Source organism: Pelobates fuscus, chromosome 13, assembly GCF_036172605.1.
Source record: "Pelobates fuscus isolate aPelFus1 chromosome 13, aPelFus1.pri, whole genome shotgun sequence".
Lineage (NCBI taxonomy): Eukaryota > Metazoa > Chordata > Amphibia > Anura > Pelobatidae > Pelobates > Pelobates fuscus.
Window position 1 is genome coordinate 94,983,907 of NC_086329.1, and position 27,385 is coordinate 95,011,291.

Genomic DNA, 27,385 nt, shown 5'->3' on the forward strand with positions numbered 1-27,385 from the left:
GACGGAAGGCGTGGCCACGTTACGTCGTGCGTGGTGACGTAGCGGAAGTCGCTGGAGAAGGCTCTGTGTGCTCGGATCACCATGTCAGCGGGAAGCGCGCAGTCCGGCGGGTAAGAGAAGGAGGGAGCGAGGGTCACCGGGCGGCGGGGAGCTGGCGGTCAGCGCTCAGTCTGGACTGGGATCAGTTTTACCGATTATTAGATAAATAGCACAGGCCTCAATCCGGGATCTCATACCCCTCCCCCCCCCCCCCCCAGAGGGGTATGAGATACCGGGCAGATAGGAGGATAACCTCACACATACCACCTCATAAACTAACCCTGAAATATCACCCCAGAGAGAGAGAACTAAACTAACCCTGAAATATCACCCCAGAGAGAACTAAACTAACCCTGAAATATCACCCCAGAGAGAGAGAACTAAACTAACCCTGAAATATCACCTCAGAGAGAGAGAACTAAACTAACCCTGAAATATCACCTCAGAGAGAGAGAACTAAACTAACCCTGAAATATCACCTCAGAGAGGGAGAACTAAACTAACCCTGAAATATCACCTCAGAGAGAACTAAACTAACCCTGAAATATCACCTCAGAGAGAGAGAACTAAACTAACCCTGAAATATCACCTCAGAGAGAGAGAACTAAACTAACCCTGAAATATCACCTCAGAGAGGGAGAACTAAACTAACCCTGAAATATCACCTCAGAGAGAGAGAGAACTAAACTAACCCTGAAATATCACCTCAGAGAGAGAGAACTAAACTAACCCTGAAATATCACCTCAGAGAGAACTAAACTAACCCTGAAATATCACCTCAGAGAGAGAGAACTAAACTAACCCTGAAATATCACCCCAGAGAGAGAGAACTAAACTAACCCTGAAATATCACCCCAGAGAGAGAGAACTAAACTAACCCTGAAATATCACCTCAGAGAGAGAGAACTAAACTAACCCTGAAATATCACCTCAGAGAGAGAGAACTAAACTAACCCTGAAATATCACCTCAGAGAGGGAGAACTAAACTAACCCTGAAATATCACCTCAGAGAGAACTAAACTAACCCTGAAATATCACCTCAGAGAGAGAGAACTAAACTAACCCTGAAATATCACCTCAGAGAGAGAGAACTAAACTAACCCTGAAATATCACCTCAGAGAGGGAGAACTAAACTAACCCTGAAATATCACCTCAGAGAGAGAGAGAACTAAACTAACCCTGAAATATCACCTCAGAGAGAGAGAACTAAACTAACCCTGAAATATCACCTCAGAGAGAGAGAACTAAACTAACCTGAAATATCACCTCAGAGAGAGAGAACTAAACTAACCCTGAAATATCACCTCAGAGAGAGAGAACTAAACTAACCCTGAAATATCACCTCAGAGAGAGAGAACTAAACTAACCCTGAAATATCACCTCAGAGAGAGAGAACTAAACTAACCCTGAAATATCACCCCAGAGAGAGAGAACTAAACTAACCCTGAAATATCACCTCAGAGAGAGAGAACTAAACTAACCCTGAAATATCACCTCAGAGAGAGAACTAAACTAACCCTGAAATATCACCTCAGAGAGAACTAAACTAACCCTGAAATATCACCTCAGAGAGAGAGAACTAAACTAACCCTGAAATATCACCTCAGAGAGAGAGAACTAAACTAACCCTGAAATATCACCCCAGAGAGAGAGAACTAAACTAACCCTGAAATATCACCCCAGAGAGAGAGAACTAAACTAACCCTGAAATATCACCCCAGAGAGAGAGAACTAAACTAACCCTGAAATATCACCCCAGAGAGAGAGAACTAAACTAACCCTGAAATATCACCTCAGAGAGAGAGAGAACTAAACTAACCCTGAAATATCACCTCAGAGAGAACTAAACTAACCCTGAAATATCACCCCAGAGAGAGAGAACTAAACTAACCCTGAAATATCACCTCAGAGAGAGAACTAAACTAACCCTGAAATATCACCTCAGAGAGAGAGAACTAAACTAACCCTGAAATATCACCCCAGAGAGAGAGAACTAAACTAACCCTGAAATATCACCTCAGAGAGAGAGAACTAAACCAACCCTGAAATATCACCTCAGAGAGAGAGAACTAAACTAACCCTGAAATATCACCTCAGAGAGAGAACTAAACTAACCCTGAAATATCACCTCAGAGAGAGAGAACTAAACTAACCCTGAAATATCACCTCAGAGAGAGAGAACTAAACTAACCCTGAAATATCACCTCAGAGAGAGAGAACTAAACTAACCCTGAAATATCACCTCAGAGAGAGAGAACTAAACTAACCCTGAAATATCACCTCAGAGAGAGAGAACTAAACTAACCCTGAAATATCACCTCAGAGAGAGAGAACTAAACTAACCCTGAAATATCACCTCAGAGAGAGAGAACTAAACTAACCCGAAATATCACCTCAGAGAGAGAACTAAACTAACCCTGAAATATCACCCCAGAGAGAACTAAACTAACCCTGAAATATCACCTCAGAGAGAGAGAACTAAACTAACCCTGAAATATCACCTCAGAGAGAGAGAACTAAACTAACCCTGAAATATCACCTCAGAGAGAGAGAACTAAACTAACCCTGAAATATCACCTCAGAGAGAGAGAACTAAACTAACCCTGAAATATCACCTCAGAGAGAGAGAACTAAACTAACCCTGAAATATCACCTCAGAGAGAGAGAACTAAACTAACCCTGAAATATCACCTCAGAGAGAGAGAACTAAACTAACCCTGAAATATCACCTCAGAGAGAGAGAACTAAACTAACCCTGAAATATCACCTCAGAGAGAGAGAACTAAACTAACCCTGAAATATCACCTCAGAGAGAGAGAACTAAACTAACCCTGAAATATCACCTCAGAGAGAGAGAACTAAACTAACCCGAAATATCACCTCAGAGAGAGAACTAAACTAACCCTGAAATATCACCCCAGAGAGAACTAAACTAACCCTGAAATATCACCTCAGAGAGAGAGAACTAAACTAACCCTGAAATATCACCTCAGAGAGAGAGAACTAAACTAACCCTGAAATATCACCTCAGAGAGAGAGAACTAAACTAACCCTGAAATATCACCTCAGAGAGAGAGAACTAAACTAACCCTGAAATATCACCTCAGAGAGAGAGAACTAAACTAACCCTGAAATATCACCTCAGAGAGAGAGAACTAAACTAACCCTGAAATATCACCTCAGAGAGAGAGAACTAAACTAACCCTGAAATATCACCTCAGAGAGAGAGAACTAAACTAACCCTGAAATATCACCTCAGAGAGAGAGAACTAAACTAACCCTGAAATATCACCTCAGAGAGAGAGAACTAAACTAACCCTGAAATATCACCTCAGAGAGAGAGAACTAAACTAACCTGAAATATCACCTCAGAGAGAACTAAACTAACCCTGAAATATCACCTCAGAGAGAACTAAACTAACCCTGAAATATCACCCCAGAGAGAGAGAACTAAACTAACCCTGAAATATCACCCCAGAGAGAGAGAACTAAACTAACCCTGAAATATCACCCCATAGAGAGAGAACTAAACTAACCCTGAAATATCACCTCAGAGAGAGAACTAAACTAACCCTGAAATATCACCTCAGAGAGAGAACTAAACTAACCCTGAAATATCACCTCAGAGAGAACTAAACTAACCCTGAAATATCACCCCAGAGAGAGAGAACTAAACTAACCCTGAAATATCACCCCAGAGAGAACTAAACTAACCCTGAAATATCACCTCAGAGAGAACTAAACTAACCCTGAAATATCACCTCAGAGAGAACTAAACTAACCCTGAAATATCACCCCAGAGAGAGAGAACTAAACTAACCCTGAAATATCACCCCAGAGAGAACTAAACTAACCCTGAAATATCACCTCAGAGAGAACTAAACTAACCCTGAAATATCACCTCAGAGAGAGAGAGAACTAAACTAACCCTGAAATATCACCCCAGAGAGAGAGAACTAAACTAACCCTGAAATATCACCTCAGAGAGAGAGAACTAAACCAACCCTGAAATATCACCTCAGAGAGAGAGAACTAAACTAACCCTGAAATATCACCTCAGAGAGAGAACTAAACTAACCCTGAAATATCACCCCAGAGAGAACTAAACTAACCCTGAAATATCACCTCAGAGAGAGAGAACTAAACTAACCCTGAAATATCACCTCAGAGAGAGAGAACTAAACTAACCCTGAAATATCACCTCAGAGAGAGAGAACTAAACTAACCCTGAAATATCACCTCAGAGAGAGAGAACTAAACTAACCCTGAAATATCACCTCAGAGAGAGAGAACTAAACTAACCCTGAAATATCACCTCAGAGAGAGAGAACTAAACTAACCCTGAAATATCACCTCAGAGAGAGAGAACTAAACTAACCCTGAAATATCACCTCAGAGAGAGAGAACTAAACTAACCCTGAAATATCACCTCAGAGAGAGAGAACTAAACTAACCTGAAATATCACCTCAGAGAGAACTAAACTAACCCTGAAATATCACCTCAGAGAGAACTAAACTAACCCTGAAATATCACCCCAGAGAGAGAGAACTAAACTAACCCTGAAATATCACCCCATAGAGAGAGAACTAAACTAACCCTGAAATATCACCTCAGAGAGAGAACTAAACTAACCCTGAAATATCACCTCAGAGAGAACTAAACTAACCCTGAAATATCACCCCAGAGAGAGAGAACTAAACTAACCCTGAAATATCACCCCAGAGAGAGAGAACTAAACTAACCCTGAAATATCACCCCAGAGAGAACTAAACTAACCCTGAAATATCACCCCAGAGAGAGAGAACTAAACTAACCCTGAAATATCACCCCAGAGAGAACTAAACTAACCCTGAAATATCACCCCAGAGAGAGAGAACTAAACTAACCCTGAAATATCACCTCAGAGAGAGAGAACTAAACTAACCCTGAAATATCACCTCAGAGAGAGAGAACTAAACTAACCCTGAAATATCACCTCAGAGAGAGAGAACTAAACTAACCCTGAAATATCACCTCAGAGAGAGAGAACTAAACTAACCTGAAATATCACCTCAGAGAGAGAGAACTAAACTAACCCTGAAATATCACCTCAGAGAGAGAGAGAACTAAACTAACCCTGAAATATCACCTCAGAGAGAGAGAACTAAACTAACCCTGAAATATCACCTCAGAGAGAGAGAGAACTAAACTAACCCTGAAATATCACCTCAGAGAGAGAGAACTAAACTAACCCTGAAATATCACCTCAGAGAGAGAGCGAACTAAACTAACCCTGAAATATCACCCCAGAGAGAGAGAGAACTAAACTAACCCTGAAATATCACCTCAGAGAGAGAACTAAACTAACCCTGAAATATCACCTCAGAGAGAGAGAACTAAACTAACCCTGAAATATCACCTCAGAGAGAGAGAACTAAACTAATCCTGAAATATCACCTCAGAGAGAGAGAACTAAACTAACCCTGAAATATCACCTCAGAGAGAGAGAACTAAACTAACCCTGAAATATCACCTCAGAGAGAGAGAGAACTAAACTAACCCTGAAATATCACCTCAGAGAGAGAGAGAACTAAACTAACCCTGAAATATCACCTCAGAGAGAGAGAACTAAACTAACCCTGAAATATCACCTCAGAGAGAGAGAACTAAACTAACCCTGAAATATCACCTCAGAGAGAGAGAACTAAACTAACCCTGAAATATCACCTCAGAGAGAGAGAACTAAACTAACCTGAAATATCACCTCAGAGAGAGAGAACTAAACTAACCCTGAAATATCACCCCAGAGAGAGAGAACTAAACTAACCCTGAAATATCACCTCAGAGAGAGAGAACTAAACTAACCCTGAAATATCACCTCAGAGAGAGAGAACTAAACTAACCCTGAAATATCACCTCAGAGAGAGAACTAAACTAACCCTGAAATATCACCTCAGAGAGAGAGAACTAAACTAACCCTGAAATATCACCTCAGAGAGAGAGAACTAAACTAATCCTGAAATATCACCTCAGAGAGAGAGAACTAAACTAACCCTGAAATATCACCTCAGAGAGAGAGAACTAAACTAACCTGAAATATCACCTCAGAGAGAGAGAACTAAACTAACCCTGAAATATCACCCCAGAGAGAGAGAACTAAACTAACCCTGAAATATCACCTCAGAGAGAGAGAACTAAACTAACCCTGAAATATCACCTCAGAGAGAGAGAACTAAACTAACCCTGAAATATCACCTCAGAGAGAGAACTAAACTAACCCTGATATATCACCTCAGAGAGAGAGAACTAAACTAACCCTGAAATATCACCCCAGAGAGAGAGAACTAAACTAACCCTGAAATATCACCTCAGAGAGAGAGAACTAAACTAACCCTGAAATATCACCTCAGAGAGAGAGAGAACTAAACTAACCCTGAAATATCACCTCAGAGAGAACTAAACTAACCCTGAAATATCACCCCAGAGAGAGAGAACTAAACTAACCCTGAAATATCACCCCAGAGAGAGAGAACTAAACTAACCCTGAAATATCACCCCAGAGAGAGAGAACTAAACTAACCCTGAAATATCACCTCAGAGAGAGAGAACTAAACTAACCCTGAAATATCACCTCAGAGAGAGAGAACTAAACTAACCCTGAAATATCACCCCAGAGAGAGAGAACTAAACTAACCCTGAAATATCACCTCAGAGAGAGAGAACTAAACTAACCCTGAAATATCACCCCAGAGAGAGAGAGAACTAAACTAACCGTGAAATATCACCTCAGAGAGAGAGAACTAAACTAACCCTGAAATATCACCTCAGAGAGAACTAAACTAACCCTGAAATATCACCCCAGAGAGAGAGAACTAAACTAACCCTGAAATATCACCTCAGAGAGAGAGAACTAAACTAACCCTGAAATATCACCTCAGAGAGAGAGAACTAAACTAACCCTGAAATATCACCTCAGAGAGAGAGAACTAAACTAACCCTGAAATATCACCTCAGAGAGAGAGAACTAAACTAACCCTGAAATATCACCTCAGAGAGAGAGAACTCCTCCCCTCAGGAAGAGGATAACAGAACATTCCCTTACTCTTGAAGTTACTTCGGTCATCCTCTCCCCTGGTAGCGGACTGCCAAACAATCCCTAGAAATGAGATATTGAACCTACACTTTGCATTTCAGAGTGGGATTTCTCAAGAAATAGAAGAAATCAAGTAAGATTTGTAATTTTCGTTAAAAACAGCTGATGTGTTTTGTTGGTTTTTTATAGAAGACGAAGTAAGTGGGACCAGCCTGGCCCTGCCGGTGCTACTCTTCTCATCCCTGGTACAATGCCTGTGATCCAATCTCTCGGCCCTGGGGTCTACATGGCTCCTCCAGATCCCCAACCTGCAAGTACAGTTTCCGAGTCAGTCAGTGCTCCTTGTGGGGCTTTGGATGCAGCGGCTGCCGTGGCGGCTAAGATTAATGCAATGTTGATGGCAAAGGGGAAGATCAAACCAGCTCAGAACATACCTGAGAAGGTAATGCCAGTGTTCGCTAAATGAAAATAGCTATCTTGGGTATTTGGTGCACTCGACCATGAGAAAAAGGTTTTCTTCGTCTGTAGCAGGCAGAAATGTTTATTTTAATTATTTATCTTAGTTCTCTGAGATTGGGGGTAAATGAAAAGCTTGATACTAGTTGATCTGGTGAGATTGCTATTTTTAAAATGGACCCCTTAAAGGGACAGCTTAATGTAGTTCTGGTGTCTTGCCTGTCCCTGCAGCCATAGCACTGTAAACACTGCTTTTTCAGAGGGAAAAAGTGGAGTGTTTACATTGCTGGCTAGTAACTTCTTTAGTGGCAGTCGTAGTCAGTCATGGATGCGCTGAATGTTCTCCATAGAGATAGAAACATAGAATGTGACTGCAGATAAGAACCATTCGGCCCGTCTAGTCTGCCTAGTTTTCTAAATACTTTCATTAGTCCCTGGCCTTATCTTATAGTTAGGATAGCCTTATGCCTATTATTATTGCCATTTATATAACGCCAATAGATTCCTTAGCACTTTCCAATGTTATGAAAGGGGGGGGTGTAACTATAAATAGGACAATTACAAAAATCTTATAGGAACAATAGGATGAAGAAGACCCTGCTCAATCGAGCTTACAGTCTATCGGAGGTGGCGCATAAAACACATTAAGACAGTCCTCAAGCCATACCTAAATGAGACCCCTTAAAGGACCACTCTAGGCACCCAGACCACTTCAGCTTAATGAAGTGGTCTGGGTGCCAGGTCCAGCTAGGGTTAACTAATTGTTTTATAAACATAGCAGTTTCAGAGAAACTGCTATGTTTATCAATTAGTTAAGCCTTCCCCCTAATTCTCTAGTGGCTGTCTCATTGACAGCCGCTAGAGGCGCTTGCGTGATTCTCACTGTGAAAATCACAGTGAGAGCACGCAAGCGTCCATAGGAAAGCATTATGAATGCTTTCCTATGTGACCGGCTGAATGCGCGCGCAGCTCTTGCCGCGCGTGCGCATTCAGCCGACGGGGAGGAACGGAGGCGGAGAGGAGGAGGAGAGCTCCCCGCCCAGCGCTGGAAAAAGGTAAGTTTTTACCCCTTTCCAGAGCCGGGCGGGAGTGGGTCCCTGAGGGTGGGGGCACCCTCAGGGCACTCTAGTGCCAGGAAAATGAGTATGCTTTCCTGGCACTAGAGTGGTCCTTTAACATTGTATACAAAGAAATGAAGGGGATTATGTGGACCCTTTCAAAAAAATAATAAGAGGGGGGGAGACCTATTGTCCTCCCCCCCCGGCCACCACCCCTGAGCGGTGGGTGGGGGCCCTAAATACTAAAAAGGGGGGGACACCTAATATCGTCCCCCCCTGGCCCCCACCCCTGAGTGGCGGGTGGGGGCCCTAAATACTAAAAAGGGGGGGGGGAACCTAATGTCCTCCCCCCCGGCCCCTACCCCTGAGCGGTGGGTGGGGGCCCTAAATGCTAAGGGGGAGGGACCTAATGTCCTGGCCCCCACCGCTGAGCGGCGGGTGGGGGCACTAAATACCGACAGGGGGGGGGGAGACCTATTGTCCTCCCCCCCCGGCCACCACCCCTGAGCCACCACCCGGCCCCCCCCGGCCACCACTCTCCCCCCCCCCCCCCCCCCCCAAAAAAAAAGTATCATAACACTCTGGTGGATTAAGTAACCAATCAGAGTGTTGAGTCAAATTACACAGCGTGGGAAAATTCCAAAGAACTTTCCCACACTGTAAAATGACACAGAGCACTCTGGTGGATTTCAAACCAACCAATCAGAGTGCTGTGACAGGTAAATGTAGAGACTTGCCTGTCGGTCTCTTCATTTACCTGTCAGAGCACTCTGGATGGCTTAAAGCCACCAATCAGTGCTCTGAGCCTAATTGCAGGGCGGGGCAAGGCTTTATAAGCCTTCCCCGCCCTGCAGAGCTCAGTCTGCGCGGAGCCCTCCATGGGTAATGATGGATTATTTTTTTGCGCTCGTTTTTTTTTTTTTATTTATTTATTTAATTGCGTCGGTTATGTTTTTTTTTTTTTTTATTTGCCCTTTTTTGGGGCTGAAAAAAAGAAGATTTTAGAAGAAAGTAAACATCCAATGGTAAGTTTTTTTTTTTTTTTTTTTTTTTTTCTTCTTCTTTACAGGTTCTTAGTTAAAGGTCCCCCGCTCTTTATTTTTAGGGTGAGGGAGGTAGGTAGGGGGATCCTTTTTTGGGGGGGGGAGGGGTTGACTAGGGGTTTGGCGACCCCTAGTCACCTGGGGGACACATTTTTTTTTAGGGCCCCCACCCGCCGCTCAGGGGGAGAACATTAGGTCGTCCCCCTTATTTTTGTTTAAGGCCCCTACCCACCGCTCAGGGGGGAGGACATTAGGCCCCCCCAAAATTTGTGTTTAGGGCCCCCACCCACCGCTCAGGGGGGAGGACATTAGGTCCTCCCCCCTTACTTTTGTTTAGGGCCCCCACCCACCGTGAATATGTGTAAATGGAGGGTTAAGAAAGCAGAGTTTGTGGAGTGAGACTCTGCTGATACACCCCTCCAAGAGGAACTGGACGGTCAGAGAGCAGCCTGAGCTTAAAGATGTTGTAACGGCTGACTGCACCATCCTACACAGCTAGTGAATGCTGGCTGAAAGAGATTTTGGTAGTTCTCTCCTGCATGGGTGGGGGCCAGGGGGGAGGACATTAGGTGTCTTCTCCCCCCCCCCCCCCAAATTTGTGTTTAGGACCCACACCCACCGGTCAGGGGTGGGGGCCAGGGGGGAGGACATTAGGTGTCGTCCCCCTCCCCCCAAACACAGGTTACTGGCTATGGGGGGATAATGTATAATAACACAGGTTACTGGCTATGGGGGGGATCATGTATAATAACACAGGTTACTGGCTATGGGGGGATCATGTATAATAAACACAGGTTACTGGCTATGGGGGGATAATGTATAATAAACACAGGTTACTGGCTATGGGGGGGGATAATGTATAATAAACTCAGGTTACTGGCTATGGGGGGGATAATGTATAATAAACACAGGTTACTGGCTATGGGGGGGATAATGTATAATAAACACAGGTTACTGGCTATGGGGGGGATAATAAACACACAAAAGAAAAAAATGGTACGCAGCTTCCGAATTAATCTAAATTGTATGCTGTCTAGGAGGTGGGAGGGAGGGTCTGCTGCTGATTGGCTGGAATGTGTCTGCTGACTTTGAGGTACAGGGTCAAAGTTTAGTCAATGATGACGAATAGGGGGCGGACCGACCATCGCATATGTTCGCCGTCCGTGGCGAACACGCTATGTTCGCCGGCGAACCGTTCGGGACATCACTAGTCACAGAGACAAAACTTTTTAGCTAAGCTTCATTGTAGAGTTGTGATGCTTTTAGATGTGGCACGAGTGTCTTTATATACCTGATCTGTCACTCTGGTTATTGGAACATTTGTGGCTGTATTTATTTCACTTTGTATGAGGAGGGCAAGAGACTCGCATGTTTAATTACCAATAATTTTAAGAAACTTGGAAAGTGCATTCAAAGTCTAGCAGGTTTTGCTGTCACATCTTGTCTTTTCCCCATCTGTCATCACTTATAGAGTTACTAGAGAAATTCAATGATTCTCTATGGCTGACCTTGATGGCACTGCACGTGTTTGTGTGTAACATCCTAGTATGAGAGCCGGTTAGTTAGACTCTCATACCTAGAGGGCTGGGAGGCGTGGCTTGAAGCTGCGCTTTCAAGTATCTTAGTGAAATAAATGGATTGTCTGTAGTGGCCCTTTTAAAGGGACACTTAACCAAGGGGGAATTTTACCCCCAACCTCCCCCATTCCGGTCTTTTTTTTTTTTTTTAAGGCATTTTTATAAAAGGATAGCATTAATAGTGTTTGTGGTGGAGCATTGAAATGGACTGATTTTTTTTTTTCCTTCTCCACCAACCAATCTACAGGTCCAGTTACAAGGAAAAGGTCCGCCTGCATCCAAAAGCAAAGATGATCTTGTTGTGGCAGAAGTTGAAATAAATGATGTGCCGCTCACGTGCCGCAATCTCCTAACAAGAGGGCAAACTCAAGATGAGGTGGGTGCTGCTGTTTTTGTTATGCCTTTTTGATGATTTTGGGATTATCATGGTAAAGTCATGGCTAAATCTTCAATAGTTATTGTGGGAAACGGTGATTACTGTCTACATATTATAAAAAGTAATCTTCTGAATTTCCAAAGGGTAACCTCCTCCTAGAGTATTTTTTTACAGGCTTCAGTAGTTGCCCTTTCGTTTTCACACTCCCCCTCTAGAACACCAGGGATCCTGGAACCTTGTTGGAGAGCAAGTAAAAACCCACAGTGGATCCAGGGTGTTTCATCAGCACACTATGATGGGCAAAGGCCAATACACTAAACTGCAAATGAAAGGAAAAGTATAGTGTCAGGAATACACTGTGTGCGTTGTATGTGTTCTTGACATCTGTAGAAATATCTTATAAATTATGTGAATATGTGTAAATGGAGGGTTAAGAAAGCAGAGTTTGTGGAGTGAGACTCTGCTGATACACCCCTCCAAGAGGAACTGGACGGTCAGAGAGCAGCCTGAGCTTAAAGATGTTGTAACGGCTGACTGCACCATCCTACACAGCTAGTGAATGCTGGCTGAAAGAGATTTTGGTAGTTTTCTCCTGCAGCCACTTGCTAGTTTAATTTCCATACGGGCGCTTCATAAAATCTTCAGTGTGTCGGTTTTGAACCAGGAAATGGTTTAGACTCAGGGATGATGAACCTGTGTGTTTGCTATCACTTCTATCCTTTTCTTCTCTAACTTTTATTCCTGACACTATATAGTTTGGAAGCTGCCATTTAGGTCACAGACCCCCTTTTGTCCCCATCTAAAAGCGTATAAAACCTTTTTTTTCACTGCCACGCAGGTCTCGTCGCGATACGCTCTGGCTCCTTAGCTAAGGTCATCCATATTGATGATCTTTGCCGGTTCAATGCTTTTTACTATAAGAAAGCATTGCAAAGCTATTGCACATGCACGTCAAAACGCCACGCTGTGCCAATTAGCATCTCCTCATAGAGATGCATTGTATCAATGCAACTCTGAGGAACGTTCAACGCCTCCTTGCAGAGCGTGGGGGTGCTGAACGTCCATGCTGCACATTGAGCAGCACTGACCCAGGATGCACCTATAGTGGCTGTCTGAGTGATCTTAGGCAGTAATTTAAACACACGGCCTCTTCTCTGAAAAGACAGTGTTTACTGCAAAAAGCCTGAAGGGATAGGCAATAGACATTAGACCAACTACATTAAGCTGTAGTTGCTCTGGTGACTACAGTGTCCTTTTAAATACGAATGGCAATACTGAACAAAAATAGCCAGTTATCACAGTAGTGGAGTTTAAATATTTTTCCAGATCAGAAGTTTTTGCCTTGTTTTTTCTTCTCGAATTAATGTGGTAAATTGTGAGTTTAGTGAATAATCTTTTTAATGTCCAGGTCTAAGCGGGGCCCCCAAGCCTCATTAAAAAAAAAAATCTTGTGTTCAGATAAGTAGAATGTCATGACAGGTAAGTAGATTAGGTTACTACTTTTTCCCCTTAGACCATTAAGTGCCTGAGCAATCTGCACTTGTTGTACCATCAGACATCATATTCTCACTTCTTGTCTTCTTAGATCAGCCGTCTGAGCGGGGCAGCTGTTTCCACTCGAGGGAGATACATGACACCGGAGGAGAAAGTCAAAGTTGGTGCTGGGTATGTCATACTGAACAGCCCTCTGTGCTGTCACCACCTATGCCAGGATTCTCTCTTTACAGTTCAGGATTTCATGCTTTACCATTCCTTCCATCTTGAAATGTTTCTTACCAATGTTTACCTAAAAAGTCATTTCTGTTTCCAGGTTGTAATAAGTGCAGGTTTTCTCCTTTATTGCTCTCACCTGTAACTATGTAGTGTATTGTTTTTAGGGACACTGAGTTTTTTTTTGTTTGTTTGTTTTTTTTATCCGCCTTGGTTTGTTGACTCTGCATGTTTCTGTTTCCAGGGAGCGACCTTTGTATCTGCATATTCAGGGCCAGACTCGGGACCTTGTTGACAGTAAGTGATGTCTTGTGTGCTGAGATAAGCTTGATGCAGTGTTACAGGGCTTGACCAGCATGCTAATGAATGAAAACATGTTATTGCCATTTATATAGAAAACTTACGGGAACAATAGATTGAAGAGGAGCTTACAGTCTATAGATGTTGATTTGATCTTCATCCAATGTCGATGGGTAGTGGTAGGAATCTAAAGTGCAATGGATAAAACATCTAAAATAAAAATGTATTGTTAAATTAGATCAACGTAACAAACAGTTCCACCATACGGACAATTTGTGTTAAGCCCACCACTACTTCAAAGTACCCCAATATGGGTGGGTCCTACACTAATTTCAACGTGGGAGACAAATCAAATTGTGCTAATTGAGCTAAAGCCTATTTTAATAACCTGTTGTTAGAGCGTTGTGAATATATATATATATATATATATATATATATATATATATATATATATATATATATATATATATATATATATATATATATATATATATACACACACACATTGTAGTAGCTTGCACTCCAAGAAGACTTTTGTAGTGCTGGTTGTGGCAAAGGTAGATATGGGTGTAGAAACAATCGCACTCCTGGGACTTGGTTGAAGTAGTAAAATTTAGCTTTTATTTATTCCATATAAAATATCAACGTTTCAGCTCCAACATGGAGCTTTCATCAGGACAGGTAACATGTTACCTGTCCTGATGAAAGCTCCATGTTGGAGCTGAAACGTTGATATTTTATATGGAATAAATAAAAGCTAAATTTTACTACTTCAACCAAGTCCCAGGAGTGCGATTGTTTCTACACCCATATATATATATCAAAAATTAATGTGATAAGGCAATTTAAAAAAAAAAATGCAGTGTCAAAACTAAACTATTAAAGCAATAGTGTTTGAATGTGTATACTTACACTGCATACCATATATCTACTTTATGAAAACTATAATTAAAATGACATTACGATCCATAACCTTCCCAAACCTTTACTTTCTTGTGGTCACCTCCAACTCACTATGCTCTTACAGCAGAATATTATAATACACCTTAAGTCAAATAGCACTAGCACTATTTAATTTGTCTCCCACGTGGAATTTGTGTATTGGGGTACTGTGTAGTAATGGTGGGCTTGACACAATTTGGCCATAGGGTGAAACTGTATCCCCATATTTGTTTTCTGAGAGGTGATTTTAGGTAGCCTTATAAAATGTAAAATTGTATTTATATGTGTTCTTGACATCTGTAGAAATATCTTATAAGTGATGTGAATATGTGTAAATGGAGGGTTAAGAAAGCAGAGTTTGTGGAGTGAGACTCGGCTGATACACCCCTCCAAGAGGAACTGGACGGTCAGAGAGCAGCCTGAGCTTAAAGATGTTGTAACGGCTGACTGCACCTTCCTACACAGCTAGTGAGTTCTCTTGCAGCCAGTTGCTTGTTTAATTTCCCCACATTTATTACGGCAATGGGCGCTCATAAAATCTCCAGTGTATCTGTCTTGAACCAGGAAATGGTTTATAGACTCAGGGATGCTGAAGCTGTGCGTTTGCTACCACTTCTATCCTATTCTTCTCTAAATCAAATCTTTAGAGTGATGTCCTTTACTTGGTGACAAAATAAGCTTTTTAAACAGAAGCCTCTTGTGATTGTCCTCAGGAGCCGTAAATCGAATCAAGGAAATAATCACGAATGGAGTAGTAAAAGCAGCCACTGGTTCCAGTCCAACATTTAATGGAGCAACTGTTACTGTGTACCATCAGCCTGCCCCGGTGGCCCCTCTACCTCCTGTGGCTCCTCAAAAACCTCAGTTCCAGTCAGGGGTATGTGATGGGTTTGTGGGATTTAAAGAGAAGCAGTGTTGACATTCAGGTATCGTGTTTCCAGTGTGGTTGGCAAAATTATGCAGTGTGGAATTCCAGTTGCACCAACATCACTGGAATCCAGCCTTGGATATGGTTTAACCCACATAAATTGGGAATGCTAAAGCTTGACAACATAACATGGAAATAAAGTCACTAACCATTGCAGGGATATCTGCTGTCATTTCCTGGTTCACAATTACAAGTGGTGACAGTCCCTGTCAATCACCCTGATCTATGCCGTGAACACCTCTTATGCTAGCCAGCTGAAATAATAAATCTGATTTGGTTGTGCAGTTAATTACTATTTGCAAAGTATACAGAGGGCCAGTATGCACACTGTGCTGCTAAAAACTTCTCGGAAAATTGCCTTTTGTAACATTTATCAATGTCTTTCCCATCATTAAGAGAGGTGCTTTTCAACCTGGACACACATAAATCACTTCATTTTACCTAGCTTACTGAAGGGTCTGTGCTTGAGAAAGAGGGGAGGGGTTGCCAATGCTGCAGACAAGATATGCTGCTTTCGCAAGCTGGTATGAGATAAAATGTATGCATTTATTTCTGCTTTTCTTTTTCTTTTTTTCATTGGAGGTATATTTACTATATGTATGGATAGGCAGTATTTCGCATAAATACCGTAGACCACACAATAAACTGACACTTTAATTATATTTTAATGGTCTAGGGCCGTGGTGTTTATTTAACGCTTAAAGGGGAATGCCACTAAAACTTGATAACTGTAAACTTATTTACATAAACTTTGAACTTTCACCATCGCTAACATGACTGCCTTTTATATACAACCATTTAACACCATATCCTTCCTCAGAGCTTGAACTCGAGGAGGACTTTTGTCCCAATGCTTTCTAACACCATGACATTAATTATAAAGAAAGTTAACAAATCGAGGAGGGAGAGCGGGGGTCCGTGTGTGCTTCTCCTTACTTATGCAAACAGCTGACGGGGATTGCGCTTGTGCTTTCACTTTTTTCATTCTTACCTGGCTTCGCTTGCTCGTGGCACATGACCAGTTTTCCTTGTACTGGATCAGTAGAACCGGTGTGCGTTACGTTTAAATAACACTGTTCTTGCCAATCTGCTAATTTTGGCCTTTGCTGCTGGAACAGAGGAGTAATTTAACCCTTTATTTTACCTGCAGATGCACTATGTGCAGGACAAACTGTTTGTAGGACTTGAGCATGCCTTGCTAACTTTCAACGTGAAGGAGAAGGTGGAAGGACCAGCCTGCTGCTATCTTCAACACATCCAAACCGAGACCGGGGCCAAAGTCTTCCTGCGCGGCAAAGGTTCCGGTTGTATTGAACCGGCCTCCGGAAGAGAGGCATTTGAGCCAATGTACATTTATATCAGGTACAAGGGTGCTATTTATAATTTCTGATTCAAAGCCCATCAGTTTCTTATTATTGCACTTTTTCTTAGGTTGGCTTTTTCCATAGAAATACCTGTTTAGCATCCATTTAAATCATTATTTTACTGTTTCTTTTGCACAGCCACCCAAAGCCAGAGGGGCTTGCAGCAGCCAAGAAACTCTGCGAGAACCTCTTACAAACAGTAAGTTATCTTTTTGGGTCTATTCAATAAGTCGTTCATTAAATATGTGCAGTAAATGCCATTTATTACAGTCCGCTTAGTATGTTTTGTGCTGGCTTCTGATGCTGCTTGATTACCCATAGTCCTTGAAGCAGCAGTGACATGTCACCATGGTGAGCTCCGCTTACATTAATTGCTTAGCGGCAAATTTGCCATTGTAAGTGCCCTGAGTATTGGCCAAGCTTGAGGATTTGGTTTTTTTCCTGTCTGAGGTTTTGGATATTTGTCTTAAACCACAGTTAAAATAATATAAACTTAAAATTACTACTTCATATTGCAAGCTCTGATGAGCTGTGGGCGAAACGCGCACGTCCAGGGTCTCTCGGTGATTCTGGTAGTTTATTTAACCATGAATTACTAGCTCAGAAGTCAGTTTCTTTAACCAGGATCCTGAGTATTGTCACTTTTTAAAGATTGATTTATGTAGTAGGGATACTAGGAATATGCCAATAGTCAGAGATTCCTAACAGGCTTGACACCATCGGTGCCCTTGAAGGCACAGAAATTGTGATATTTAGACGATAGCAGCCTGCTTCCCTACTCTCATTCTGTCAGGCAGTGCAGGAATTGTAGCAACTATAGCAGTTAGCTTTTTCTCTTTGAAATTGATTAGCAGAAAATCAGTATATCACTGTCTAATACTATCAATAATCCTATCGGCACAGATGGGCTCTCGGTGATCTAGACAAATACTAGAACTTAAACTTAAAAGTTAAAACTACTAGATTGAAAGCTGTGTTAGTCTTTAATCGGGATCCCGAGTATTGCCACTCTTAATAGATCGATCGGTGCAGCAAATCCTATCTGCACATATATACTCACATGTTTGGCTGGTGCTCTTGGCAATACATACATAACACCATGAAATCTCGGTATACAACCGTTGCTAGATGATCATAATTAGGATTACTTAATGTCAGACATTTTGGGTTTATCCCTGAATAGTGATTTTTCTCTGATTTATACTTATTATCCCACCTTGTACACTGATTTTATATTAGAACGAACTGTTGAATTTAGCAAAGCTAAAGTGTATAAGACAATGAGGCAGCAGACCTTGCCTAGCAAATGCAGATAGATATGTATAATGCATAACCTAGATACAACTCCTTTCTATGTATAATAACAATTGAGCTTATTGAACCTTACAAACAGAATAATTAGATATTGATACAATATTTGCAAACCTAGGCATTTAGAATAACACTGTGGCATTGTACCTGGGAGACATTACTAGCTGGAGACCGATACACGCACCTGCAACCGACTTATCAGTGACATTGAATAATTCGGCAGGCAAATTTACTCATTAAACATAAAAACTGCTTTTTAATTATCACTTTGAGCACTTAAGAACAAATATAACCTGTTTTACCATATTTTGTCGACTTATTTTTAGTGAAAGTAATAAGTTACTCTATTCTTGTTTTTCTATTACTACTTCCCTAGTTATCTGGGTTATCCCCAGCAAGAGTGCACTCCCTATTCCTAGGCTTCCTTTTCTTTTCCTAATTTTCATATTGCAAAGTTTAGCTTTGAGTGTGAGCCAGTCCAAGTGAGTTTATTTTTGGAAATCTTTCTGTTTTAGGTCTATGCAGAATATGCTAGATTTGTGAATCAGATCAGTACAGCTGCACCTTTACCAGGTGAGTGGTTGGTTTCTTGTTTTAAAAAAATAAAATTGGTAAGTGCAGTTGGATAACCTTCTTGCTAACATCGTGTAATTTAAGCATTCTCTCCCCTGAATAACTGTTCCTTTTGGAAAGAGAGACTTTTTCATTTGTATTGCTTTTATTCTCATAGTTCAATTGGGGTGAGTAGTGTAGCTTACATGACATAGCATGAAAGAGATTGGAGTAACCTTAGTACTGACCTAGGTGTATGGTTTTCATGTGTCCGTCGACATGTTTAAAATTTGGTTTTGTATAATCATTGTCTTTTCCAGGTTACACGCAGCCTCCCCCTTTAGGTGCGGCTCCACTGCAGTCGCCATACTACCCACCCAATGGCTTCCACGGAGGGTTTCCTGTTGTCCTGCCACCACCTCCCCCTCAGCCAGTCCAGATCCCATATGTTGTACCTGCACCAATGACCACCACTGATCCTCCTCCACCTGGAGTTGTGCCTACCATAACCACTCCTGTACCGCCAGTGCCAACACGCTATCCAATCCCACAAATGCAGCCTCCTGTAAGTACTGCCACAGTAACTGCTTGAACACTATCTGTCCAGGCTCTAGTAAACCGCTGTATGCATGCCAATCACTCAGCCTGGAAAAACCACTCACATGTGGAAGAGCTTTGTGGAAATGGTGGCTTCGTTCAACTTTGGCTAAATGTTTTCAAATTTAAGGGCCTGTGCAATTATGATTAATTGGTTAAATGAGTAAAGGAAATGAAGTATGCCTTGTTCCGCTGAAATTACAAACATGTATATCAAGTGATAAAAATATACCTTATGTTTTCTACAACATCTGTTCAGTAAAATGCATGTGCAGTCTCAGTGTTTCAGGCTTATCTTAAAATGCTGTCCACGTGGCCCTTTGTATTGCATTCTGTGACCAAGTACCACGCATTGAGTATCTGCATAATCTGACTTTCCATATATTGCAAACAAAGTTAAAAGTAACAATGAGTTTCAAGGATTTGTTGAATTCATAGATTGTGTATTGTTTCTTTTTCAGGCCTCTTTAAGTGCTCCCTTCTTGCCTCCAGTCCCTGTTAAGCCGCCCGTTTCCCAGTCATCGCAGATTCTTCCACCAGGTCAGAAAAGACGCTTCACAGAGGAGCTGCCAGAAGAGAGGGACTCCGGCCTCCTTGGTTACCAGGTGCTATAAACTACACATGTCCCACACAGTGATTTATATGACCAAAATCTCCACCCCAACTTCCTTCTTCTTCATCTTAACACGAAATAGATGGATCCATGATTCACTTCATTGATCTCGCACAAAATCGTCCAATTTATTTTAGAGATTTTATATTTTTGCATTAGGCAAACAATTGGCTGCTGACTGTGTTCGCCGATGCCTATCACAATGTACTTGTGAAATTCTGTTAAAGGACCACTTCAGCTCAATGAAGTGTTCTGGGTGCCATGTCCCCCTAGTTTTAACACTGCAGCTGCAGGGTTAATCCAGCCACTATTTGCAGTCTCCCTGACAGCCACTAGAGGCTCTGCCGCAATTCTCAGTGTGAAAATCGCATTGAACGCACGCAGCGTGAGTTCAGATCCCCATAGGAAAGCATTGAGTAATGCTTTCCTATGGGAGGTTTGAATGCGCGCGCGTGCAGATTCGGCTCCACTTGGGAGCTCACGTCAGCAGGGGGAAGAGAGGTCACCAGCGCCGAGGGAGCCCGGCGCTGGATTAAGTTGAGTGGCTGAAGAAGTTTAAATCCCTTCAGCCAAGCTGGAGGGGGGGGGGGGACACACACCTAATAACCCTATAGTGCCAGGATAACAGGTTTGTTTTCCTGGCACTATAGCGCTTCTTTAAGTTGACTTTGGCATTTTTGGGGGCAACTTCTTCACTTTAAAACCAATTCATTAACTAGGTTTAAATCTGCCTACCAAAATGTACTTTTCACCAGAAAAGTACCCTGGCGTCTCCAGTCCCATCACCCTAAAAAATATTTTATCTCTCCATCAATTGGCTTTTATGGTTATAGCTGCCCAACAATGACTCTCTCATTTTGCGTTTTCTCTCTCATATTATTTCTTCTTTGCTCATAATAACCAAATTAACTAAGTCCAACTTGAGAACTTGTCTTTTAGTGTTCTGACTTTCTTTTCCCAGCCTTGAAAAACTGTTCTATTCTTCATTAATTTACAGTTTTACTTTCTCTGTAACAGAACTAACAGAGCATCATCTCACTGTAGTATGTATCATTATTTTAAGACCATGTGAATGTACACTATGACAGTTATATGAAATCCTCAGTTACTGGAGGCAGCCATTTTGCCTTTCCTGCATCAATCATTTATCTTCTAATGCCCAAAACACAACGCTTAGTGGCAGTGGCAGGCTCTGCTGATATAATCCACAAAGGCTCTTCCCACTGCTCTTTAAGAGCGCTGCTGTGAGCTGGTACTTGCAGTGTTTGAAAGTATGTGGGCTCTCACCCTCCCTCATTTTTAATTCATGAAATTTTTTTATATTTTACAGGAAACTGGTTTTCCTGGAGCTAAACCGTGCCATTTTAAATATTTTGGGTTTTTTCTAATAAGGCAGGGGGTTTTGTCCTTTAGATTGTAATGGATTTCACTAATTTAATTAGCATGGTTTCTCTCCAGAACCCCCTTTCTTTATTGTAATAATTCAATATGGAATAGGTGATAATATTTTGAAATGGACGATGAAAGACAAGCTCTTTGGCGCAAACGTTTTTTCCAGACTGCAGATTATCTTGTAAGGCTGATTCTATGGTCCACTGAAAGGTATATGTTCATGTGAAGTAGTTCTACGCTTATGTTCCTTAGTTAGAAATGTTTGTGTACCTCTCGCTCACAGGGGCCCGCAGTGCAGCCTTTAGAATAGGGCTGCGGGCCCCTCTGTGAGGAGAAAGCTGACATTGAGGAGCTGGATATTGCTCCTGTAGAGTTGCTAATGCTGATGTGTGTTTTTCTGCTCATAGCATGGACCCATTCATATGACTAATTTAGGTACAGGCTTCCCGGCCCAGAACAAGATGGACAGTCCAGCTATCAAGTCGGACGGCATGGCCACAAAGGAGCGAGAGAGGGACAGGTGAGCAGCCATTTCTAACTTGGTTATCACAGTATTGCAAGATACCTTTTTTTAAATTCTGTCTGAGAAAAGCCATAATGTCTATGCCAAATTACACATTCGGGTAAAAATTGAACTTTTAATGTTAACTTTTTGTAGCTATAAGATGCAACTGCCTGGTTTCCAACTTGTGGACTGACACTGGAAATTCGATGCACGTATACATGTATTGCATGACCAGTCTATGCCAAGCTATAGAAACTGCTAAAACAAACTTCTGCAAAGTGTAGCACTCCTGCACAAATTACACTTGGCAAATGTCCACAGAACAATTTATTCTGTATTGATGAATCGTGTTAGTTGGCATTGCAGAATAGAGTATGCACCGGAGCCATCTCCCTTGATACCGGCAGCTCCATTCCGGAATTCTGTACATGCAGCCAGACATGTAGTATCGTGCACATATTCTGCTACAGCTTACAGCTCAATACCATGGCGGCGACACGCTAGTGTTTGCACATCTTGCTTACCTGATACACTGGCTAGCCTTTTTTGAGTATACCTTTTATTCGGATTTTATTTTGTCACTATACCGTGTACATACAAGAGCAATGAAAGAAAGTTGTCCTCTGAACAGAAATGCAGGAGTAATTTATAAAATACTATTTAAAAATGTAGTTCTAGTGTAAGCTTTCCAGTTTATACTTGGTACCACACACAATTCCCTTATACTTGAGAATACAATCCTATTTTCTGAATTTCTTGAAGATTTTGCTAGCCTAGTGTACTGGTTGAATTGAACAGTAAAGCTTGCCATATTGTCTAATTTTTCAAGTAAGCTGTAACTATTTGAATATTGCAACACTAGTTTATGCCTGTACGTAACGGCTAATCGTGCTCTTACAAGCAAGTCCCCCTGCTGAAGCACAGCTACTGCTCATATTGCGGCCCCTTCCTCCCCCCAATTAAATGTCTCTTTTTATAGTAATTGGGGCGTGCCCTTTCTATCTGCGCCTGTATGGTGCACTTGTAGTATCAGTTTGCTTTCTGGGCTTGGTCGCTGATTTTCATGCAGCATGCTCCTCCTTGCACTGTTCTACTCTCTGCTTAGTTTTTTGTAATTGGCACTCTGTGTTCCTGAGGCAAATGAAATGGAGAATTTTCTGCCATATGTTACTTTAATCAAATCAATGTTTGTCTTTAGGCAGTTGATGCCTCCACCTGGTTTACCTGCCATAACACAGGACTCTGAGGAAAAGGCAGCCTCTGGGAGTCTAGGGGTTTCTGATGGTGAGTACCTCAATATCGGGTTATCCATTAAACAGAAAGTGTCACCTGGAGCACAGCTTGCCAGTAAATTCCTGCTGAGTCCAGTGCATCTCCAATATCACACAGATAGGTTTACAGCCAGGCTCACACTGCTCCCTGTCATATGTTGCTTCTGATCAGATTTCACCAGGAATCTGCAGGATCTGGTACTTTCAAAGCAGCTACCCCCTGGCTACTGCCAAGTCTTAAATCACCCAGGCCTATATTTATAACTTCTCTTGTCCCCAGTTTTATCGCCAGTGCCACCCTTCAAGTGTTGAGTTTGCACACACAGGGTGGGGATTAACTTTGTACTGGGAACATAATTAAAGTCCTTCATCACTCAGGTTTGATATCTAATTGCAAATCTTTGTATTTTTTTTTGTGTCTTTCTCTCTTTTTTTTTTTTTTTTTTTTCTTCTTCTCTCTTCTCTTACATGATACTGAACGGATGGTGTCTGCGCTGCTGTTGACATTGAAACTCGGATCTGGTGTGACCTCCATGCCTGTTACAATGCTGCCCAATTTAACGCATTTAACCATTTCTTGTGAATTAATGGATCCTGGAATTTTATTTTTTTGTGGGATGGGGTCCTTTTTTTTCTCTCTCTTTCTCTGTTTTCCCCACCCCTTCTCGATTTCAGATCACTCTACCAAAAAGCTGAAGACTTCTGAAAAAACATTTGGATTGGTGGCGTATGCAGGAGATTCATCTGATGAAGAAGAGGAGCATGGCGGACACAAGACCTGCACATTCTCTCAAGGCTGGAATATGGGGTATCAATACCCAGGATCCCAGCAGCGAGCAAAGCAACAGATGCCCTTCTGGATGGCACCGTAGTACATTAGGGGATGGGATGTCAAGCTTTCCCTTATTGTGACTTGTAGCAATAACTTGGCATGTACATTACAGAACTAGCCTTGTGTGATTTTTTTTTTTTTTTTTAAACTCATTTTATATTCCAAATGAATGAAAAGATGCAAGTGGACCTTCCTTAGTAAATGTTCATATTTATTTTCCACTCCCTTTTCTTTCTTTCTAAGTGGATTTTTTTTCTCCCTAATGTGACCACGTTAAATGCCTTTTTTTAAAAAAAAACTTTCTTGGTATTTTGTTACATATAGACGCAATTCTTGTGAAAATAGAGGCTTTTCAAACACACAGTGAGCCAACTTGGTTCATCTCTTGTTCTACCTGAGGCTCAGTGAAGCAACTCACTGCTTGGACGTTGACCTCTCTGCTTTCTTACATTAGTACAGGTGTTGTGCTTTTTGCGTCCTTTACAATAAATCTGCATGCCTACAAACACATGTAGTGTTAAAACACACTACTGCAGAACACCTTCTATGGCAGGTCTTTCTCTTACATGTATTATCCCTTGAATGCAAGGAATTAAGCATCCAAACAGGTTCTGCAGCATCTACATGTTTCTCTCTACTGTCTATCTTTATTAGTATTTGTTTCCCAGGAAGACGTGCCACATACAGGTGGTTATAGAACAGATAATGGCCTTTTTTATATTGCGCTGGTTACATTTCTGTCATGGTCGTAGCGTGGTTAAAAATGTACTTTTGATATTACAATGGATTTCCCACATGTTGGGAGGTTTTCACTGATACAAATTGGGCAGTACCATACCGTTTTAACTTTTGGAGCAAGGTTTTTGGAGGCATTTGCTTTCGGCCTCTCCTCCCTACCCCCCTTTAAACAAACATGCCCCCAGGAAATCCCTTGCACTTGTGTTTTTGTTTTTTTCTTTGCAATTCAGGTTTTTTGATGAAGGCAACAGTGCCCCTTTTATAAAACCGGTTTCTCATTGCATGAACATTTTTTTTTTTTTTTGTCATTATCCTTTAAAAAAAAAAAAAAATCTTGTCTAAATGGTGAATAACTGGCTCAAATGTGCACCTGCAGTCATTCTGGTCAGCAGATGCAGTTTACAGAAATACTTGTTTTCAGGTGTAGCATTATTACATATGGATACAAGTTTTCAACTCTGCAAGAGCAGTATAAATGGTAACCGAATTACTTCATATTGAAGTAGACAGGAACCAGGCAGGGGAAATGTCCCAAATCTTTAGGTACTTAGATGTTTTTTTATTTTTCCCTCTCCATTTTTGCTGCATTTGTAATAGCCTTTGATTTTCTAAGCTAGAGAAAAGTTGTACTTCATGTTTGGTGGTTGTAATATTTTCTAAATAAATCCACCAAAGGAAGATTTTGGAAGTTTTCACTTTTTTATCCTGTTGGTACCTGTTAATTGCTTGTTTGAATTAGTTGCAAATAAGCTTAATGGTGCATGATAACGTGGCACTTGGTATTGGTTTCTCTAGTTTGTTTAAGGAGGTGGATGGTTATGGGACTGCTGCTGTTTGATATTGGGTTTTGTTTTTTAAAACAACAAAAAAAAAACATGGTTACTGGTTTCCCATGGTTTCGGCATGTGGTAGTATAATAAAATGCAGTGCTCTTTGCTTCTAATGTATAACTTGATAGGGCTTTAAATCAAAGACCTATGTAGAACCTTTCTAATTGACATAATTTTATTGTAAGAGCTGATGTAAGACCATTATTTACTAGATCTACACATATGCTTTTTCTACCACATGTGGAGGACATTCCTTTAAAACACAACTTTCCTGGTATAGTAAATCAGTGATGGCTAACCATTGCACCTCAGATATATGGCAATATATTATATATTGATTACTTCCACCAAACAATGTTTTGAGTCAGGTGTTCGATAAGTAAGACCCATTAGGATATGTCATCAGGTAAGGCCCTAAATATCATTGTCTTATACCCGTGGCATTGTGAAAACATGTGATCCTTCAAGTGACTTAAGGCAAGCCGTTACCAACCAGCCAGTGTTTAGGTAATTTGGCTTACCTGTAATACCATGCATACATCTGACTGTCTGCCCTATTTTATTTTCTTGGCAGTTCAATGTTTGTTAAAACTTGTCAGCTCCTTAATGAAAATGTTAATTTTATTCAGAAGTATACTTAGTAGAAAACCAGGAATTGTGTCCTCTGTGCACCTTTGCTTGCCACCTGCGCTTTGTAATTCATTCTCCCTCCCCACCCCCTGTAAATATTTCAAATCTTTTATTGTAAATAAATGTAAAAAAATATTAAGCACATTTTTTGTTTTGGTTTTTCCTTGTTTGCTTTATTACAATTCAGGAAGTTTTGTTTTCATGCAGCTTCATATTTCAGGGTGTCTTGGAATCCAGGACCTATAAAATAACTGCTGTGTATTATGTTTTCACATGTCTTAGTTTTTATAGTTTGACTAATAAACTACACTTGAACAACACAACCACTTCTCAAATGCCACAAAATACCATTTTACGGTGAGCACCTGATTTAAGGTGTTATGTATAAGTGTCCTCTCTTTGGCCCTGGACCGATCAAAGAATCTCCCCCAGCACCCCATAAGGGTGCTGATGGTCTTCATGTGACAGTGGAAACATCTTCCTTACTGGCCCAGACTAATACTGTGATTGAGGGATCTAGGAAGCCTCTAGTCAGCATCTCCAGCGTGTGCAGATTGCGTGCATATCTCCTGAGGGCTTTAATTTGAGCGTTACTGGGGAGTTCCATGGCAACCCTCTGATACCACACAGTGCTGGAACTTGCAAGAGGTATGCATACTGTCTACGCCCACTGAACCATCAGAGAGCTGCATGTGGTGTATCCTCTTTAGTGGCATGCATCTGGGGAGAGAAAGGAACACGGTACGGTCTGCCAATTTAAATCTTTTTGGTGGTAGTACTGTCCCTAAAATGGGATGAGCGTAGGTAAGTTTTATAATATTTTTAATACAACTCAAAGAGGGGAGATTAGATTTACCAAAGTGTTCTGTTCTATTACATCCGGGCTTGACAAACCCCAGGTCGTCGTGGCGACTAGGAATTTTTTCCTGGCACTTAGGTATTTGTCAGCCTACTCAGTGGGGGAGTTATAATCTTCCTGCTCTGCCCACCCTGTGGTGGTGATAGGATATGATGTCACTCCGGCCCCACTAAATGGCACATGAGGGAGCAGAGATTGAAAATTACAGGGTTACAGTAGCTCCACTAGACAGTAGGGAATGGAAACACTTAAGTTCTCCTAAAGGTAAGGAGGCTGGGTGGACTTAAAAAATAAAAAAATAAAAAAAGTGTGTGAGAATGTCTCCCTCTCAAATCTGTGTCTAAATCAATTGCTAATTGTTGGTGCTGCACGTAGCACTGGATAAGG

The 27,385-nt window shown here is 41.5% G+C and overlaps 1 protein-coding gene and 3 non-coding genes across 5 annotated transcripts; all 4 read left to right on the top strand.

Moving 5' to 3' along the window:
- On the top strand, positions 1-25,539 carry KHDC4 (KH domain containing 4, pre-mRNA splicing factor). 2 transcript variants are annotated; one of them, XM_063439809.1, is made up of 14 exons: positions 1-110; positions 7,304-7,556; positions 11,496-11,624; positions 13,210-13,289; positions 13,579-13,631; positions 15,290-15,453; positions 16,655-16,866; positions 17,007-17,067; positions 18,695-18,752; positions 19,052-19,296; positions 19,790-19,933; positions 21,741-21,853; positions 23,037-23,122; positions 23,785-25,539. In XM_063439809.1, the coding sequence occupies exons 1-14, from the start codon at positions 82-84 to the stop codon at positions 23,979-23,981; spliced, it is 1,824 nt and encodes a 607-aa protein (XP_063295879.1). In that variant the 5' UTR covers positions 1-81; the 3' UTR covers positions 23,982-25,539. The 2 variants fall into 2 exon arrangements, with proteins under 2 accessions (XP_063295879.1, XP_063295880.1); XM_063439810.1 differs by lacking the exon at positions 23,785-25,539 and having other exon boundaries at positions 21,769-21,853; positions 23,037-23,125.
- Positions 10,036-10,166, top strand: LOC134584217 (small Cajal body-specific RNA 4). Its single transcript, XR_010086495.1, has one exon. It is a non-coding gene; the product is annotated as a small Cajal body-specific RNA 4 (non-coding RNA).
- On the top strand, positions 12,046-12,176 carry LOC134584219 (small Cajal body-specific RNA 4). The gene has a single exon (XR_010086496.1). It is a non-coding gene; the product is annotated as a small Cajal body-specific RNA 4 (non-coding RNA).
- LOC134584220 (small Cajal body-specific RNA 4) lies at positions 14,911-15,041 on the top strand. The gene has a single exon (XR_010086497.1). It is a non-coding gene; the product is annotated as a small Cajal body-specific RNA 4 (non-coding RNA).
- Positions 25,540-27,385: the final 1,846 nt, after the last annotated feature.